At 47.6% G+C, this 4976-nt stretch overlaps 1 protein-coding gene across 1 annotated transcript in view; it reads right to left on the bottom strand.

Annotated features, from left to right (window-relative positions):
• Positions 1–4976, bottom strand: part of C2CD3 (C2 calcium-dependent domain containing 3) — a gene marked incomplete at its 5' end in the record, with an annotated part of 36271 nt that overhangs the window by 29153 nt on the left and 2142 nt on the right. The window contains 3 exon segments of the mRNA XM_010024986.1: positions 452–889; positions 2664–2786; positions 4067–4185. Of these exon segments, the coding sequence (XP_010023288.1) occupies positions 452–889; positions 2664–2786; positions 4067–4185 (680 nt within the window).

Raw genomic sequence — 4976 nt, 5'->3', positions numbered from 1 at the left:
TTGGACACAGGGGCTTGGAGCAACCTGCTCTAGTGGAAGGTGTCCCTGCCCGGGGCAGGGGTTGAAGCTGGAGGAGCTCTAAAGTCCCTTCAGCCCAAACCAGTCGGTGACTGTATGATTCAATGGAAGAAACAAAAAGTTCTATTAGGATGTCATCCACAATATGTTTTCTAGACAAAATGGCAGAAAAGTCTACTTGTTTTCAGTTTTAACCTAAACTTGATTAATTCTCTTTCATACTTCAAAAGACTTATCTACTATTTAGATGACTCAATAGCTGCATTTCACACCATGCCATCCAGCCAAAACAATACTGAAAATAGTTTTAATACACTGGATAGAGCCAAGAAGAAAGTTCCTGCATATATAAAAGTACCTTCTCTTTGAATCATGTTTCTAAGTGTGAAATAACTCCCTCCAATCAGTGTTAAACAGAAAACATGTCACTTGCCTGAGAAAAATTGAAGGCAGGTTGAGTTGTGCCCCAGACAACAGCAGATCTTGTTGCCTCCTCAGTGCTGAGCAGCTTGCAGTTTAAATACACATTACAAGAACTGGGGAGCCCACAGTCTTCAGAACCAAAATCCTTTCCCTCAGGCACCATCAACAGCACATGCAGCAATAACCCATCTTCTTCAGCCGCGGCTAATTGTGTCAGCAGCTGTGGTGGCTGCACCATGTCCACGGAGGCTGCTCCTGGCTTCTGTGAGTCAACGTGGTTAAGTTTCAAGCAGTGGAAGCTTCCTGGACTTACACTGCTCCTGGTGGGCTCCTGGAAATCCAGCCCAGGACTTCTCACCGCATGCACTGGGGCTCGTTGCACAGCCATAGGTGACCGGGCAGTGGTGTGGGTGAAGTCTTTGTTGTTTGCTGCGAGCTCTAAGGACACCTGCATTGTCAAGAAACACAAAGTCAGGAACAGGTATCGCATGTTGTGCTCAAGAACTGGTTAGATCATCACCCAGAGGCTCAGCTTCAGCCTGTGCTGGTTACAAAGCTACAGCTGCCACTGCAAACAGACTACATAGGGTTATATCAAATAAAGCTGTAACTGAAGTTCAAAACCACAGTTACAGCTGATTAAAGGCAAAAATGAAAAGCAGTCACAAAGCTGACTGAAAAACGAACACCTACCTAGCCAAGGTGGAGAGTACTGTGACAAAAAAGGTGTGAACAAGCCAGAGGGGGTCCAGAAAGGGCCACAAAGATGATCTAAGGACTGGGCAGTGTGTGAGGAAAGGCTGAGAGAGCTGGGACTGTTCAGCTGGAGAAGAGCAGGCTTAGGGAGACCTGATCCCACGTGCCAGGAGTTAAAGGGGGGCTGCAGAGGAGACGGAGACTCCCTTTGGACAAGGAGTCCCATGGGAAAGCTGAGGGGTGATGGGCACAAGTTACTGCTGGGGAGTAACCTCACAGGGAAGAGCTTCTGCCTCAGAGCTCATCTCATCTCCCCTCTGGCAGGTTCAAGCCATTCCCCTTGGCCTGTCCCTACATCCCTTGTCCAAAGCCCCTCTCCAGGTTTCCTGGAGCCCCTTTAGGCCCTGGAGCTGCTCTAAGGTGTCCCCTTGAGGAGCCTTCTCTTCTCCAGCTGCCCCAGCCCAGCTCTCTCAGCCTGGCTCCAGAGCAGAGCTGCTCCAGCCCTCGCAGCAGCTCCGGGGCCTCCTCTGGCCTCGCTCCAACAGGTCTACAATGACTTAGGAGGGATGAGAGGAGATACTGGGGAAAAAGATTCCAAACAGTACCTACTCCTAGTGGGTATGAAGAACATGTCCAAAGATGAGTTCAAAGCCACCGGTCAGAAATGCCAAGTGGGCCCAGTAGCTGACATCCCTTATCCTCTTTAAGTATTACCTTCCCCTTCTGTATGAAGTTATTGCACTGAACTTCATTTCATTAGTTCCCCACACCATCTCCTTCCACTTTTCTCCTCTCACTTCCTGTTCCATTCCATCCTCTCCCGCACAACACACGTTTCTTCTCCCTGTCTTCACTTAACTCCTCCCACACCCAACCACTACATTGCATGTTTCATCCTTCTGTGGCTCCTCGAGTGGCAGCTCTGCTGAATGGCTTCTCTGGAAGAAGTTTCACAGGCCCTAATACTCTCTTAACCCCTCAGTTCCAACCTAGAGAGCTGTTTGTCCTTAGAACCAGCACCTCTCAGATGTGCTCTGCAGGACTGTTAATCCTTCTCAATCAGAAATGGAGCATGCCAGTAGAAACTAGGGCTGGAGAAGGTTACTCCTGAAGTGACAAGGTGGTATCAATGACAGGGACCATCAGGCCTCTGCACCAGGAGAGACCCAGCTCATGTCACATGTGGAGCAGGAGCCAAAGCTCCCAGCCCTGAGGATGTGCTGCTCAAAATCTGCTTGAAGAGTGGTTTCTGTATCCAAGCCCTTAGATATTGACCCTTGTTTCGCACTGCAGCCAGGGGAACATCACACAACAACATCATTAGACATGCAGAAGGTACAAAATACCTTTCCAAAACCCTAAGGAAAATAGAAGGTTCATGTTATCTTGTATTGACCTTACAAACATTCATACCTGAGACCTCCAAATTAAAACAGAGAAAAAAAAGGGGAGGAGAATTAAAAGACAAGAGAATATGCAGCCAAAATTGGTTGTTTAACTCCAACTTTACCTGGTAGAACACATACCTTTAGTGCTCCAGCTGGGGTCTGATCTCCTTCTTTGTTCACAGGTATTTCACAACTGACAGAGAGCAGCTCTGACTGAACAACCTGGTGTAACTGAAGTGCTGCTGAGCCAATGGCCACTGGCTGAGGGCAGAAAAAGAATCAATCCACTTTGTAAGATTTCTGTCAGGTTTAGAGAACTAAGGGGATATTGTGAAAGGAAAGTCCTCTGGGAAGCCATGCTCTGCCACCCACCCTCCCATCTCCCTTAACGTTAGTTGTTCCAACAGGGACTTGTAGGAAGTTTCCCTTAGTTCCATTTTCAAGCCTCACCAGGACAACAGGAAGGAAAATTCTTCCATTACCTACTGCAAACAGTTCCAGACTAATGCAAACATGAACACCCCAAATCCTAATACTGAGCCAGATATCCATACTTCGACGTGATTTATTCACCCATTAAAAGGAAAGCTCTGTTAGAACAGATGGGCAGATATCTTTGGTGTTGGTTACAACAGAACAGGAGCTGAGCTAACACCTCTCACTGTCTTCATCACATGCAGATGATCAAGTAAATATTTTTAGAGAAAAGAAAGATATTTCTTTTTCCCCCCAAATGGATAAGCTACACAGGTAATCACATCTCATGGTACTGACTCTGGGCAGAGCAATGATATCAGCTGCATCCACATTATCCTGTATCATATGATTCTATATCATCATTCTATATTGCTGAAAGAGCTGCAGTCACACTGAAGACTAATGACTGTAATTGATCCAATATGCTTGAACAGCAGGAGATCAGTTTTAAATCATGGAATCATGGAACTGTTTCGATTGGATGGGACCAGTCCCTGGGTCCAACCTGGCCTTGAACACTGCCAGGGATGGGGCAGCCACAGCTTCTCTGGGCACCCTGTGCCAGCGCCTCAGCACCCTCACAGGGAAGAGCTTCTGCCTCAGAGCTCATCTCAATGTCCCCTCTGGCAGGTTCAAGCCATTCCCCTTGGCCTGTCCCTACATCCCTTGTCCAAAGCCCCTCTCCAGCATTCTTCCAGCCCTTTTAGGTACTGGAAGGCTAAAAGACGAAGGATAAAGATGAGGGAAGGACAATTTCTTTTTGCCTGTCTCAAACTCAGAAAATCATTTAGTTGTGTGACAAGACTGAACAGCAATTAGTCCAACTTGTAGGATCTGCACATAATGTCATTTCACTTCATAATACCTGGCAGTGCTTGATTAAGAAGTGGCTCAGTCAAGCCACATCACTTTGTTTTGCCTCTGAGTTGGCAGCAATTACAAGTGAAGCTTTGCAGAAGACTTAGAAAAGCCACTGCCGCCTGTGTAAGCATTTGGAGGAAATAGAAACACAGAGAATTCTTTGCTCTTCGACACACAAAGTAAAAACAACTTTTCATAAGTACCTTTTTCTGTGTGCTTTTTCTCATGTAGATTTTAAAAGCAAGGGCAGAGCTCCACCAGTGCTCTATCATCGCTCCACCAAAGCGGACAGGGAACACACACCGCTGCTGGAATGTCACCACTGCAAGGAAAAGAGATGTGTGAGCTCTCAGCTGGGTTCAGAGCTGAGCTGTCTGCTGAGCTGGATCAGAAACAGAGAAACCTTCAGTCTCTGCAGAGAAAATGCAGGGTTGAGAAGGGACACATGAAGATCAGAATGTGTGCAGGAAAGTGATGGCACTTCTGAGAAGGATGGACAAACAGTGTGCCTTTGCACAGGGATCAAGGAAGGCTGGGAGCTGGAGGAAGGGCTGTTGCTGATACCCTCAATATGAATCTCTCAAGGTTTCAATCTATTCAATTATAGAATCACAGAATCACCATGGAATGATGTGGATTGGAAGGGACCTTAAAGCTCCTCCAGTCCCAACCCCCCTGCCACGGGCAGGGACACCTTCCACTAGAGCAGGTTGCTCCAAGCCCCTGTGTCCAACCTGCCCTTGAACACTGCCAGGGATGGGGCAGCCACAGCTCCTCTGGGCACCCTGTGCCAGCGCCTCAGCACCCTCCCAGGGAAGAGCTTCTGCCTCAGAGCTCATCTCAGTCTCCCCTCTGGCAGGTTCAAGCCATTCCCCTTGGCCTGTCCCTACAGGCTCTTGTCCAAAGCCCCTCTCCAGGTTTCCTGTCAGCCTCAACGTGACAAAATTCGTATCATAACAGCTTCTGAAAGCTGAAGTTACTACCAAGTGTCTGTCATCCCAGCACACAGAGAGACATTCTTTTCTTCACCTTGAGAACCCTGTCTCATTTTAGGCAATGTATTTCAAGACCTATCTTGAGAGAGGCAAAGCTGAGCTGTAAGAATCATCACAG

This window comes from Nestor notabilis, unplaced genomic scaffold, assembly GCF_000696875.1.
Source record: "Nestor notabilis isolate BGI_N333 unplaced genomic scaffold, ASM69687v1 scaffold14202, whole genome shotgun sequence".
Classification (NCBI taxonomy): domain Eukaryota; kingdom Metazoa; phylum Chordata; class Aves; order Psittaciformes; family Psittacidae; genus Nestor; species Nestor notabilis.
The sequence above is the reverse complement of the archived record's forward strand: the minus strand, read 5'-3'. Positions and strand labels throughout refer to the sequence as shown.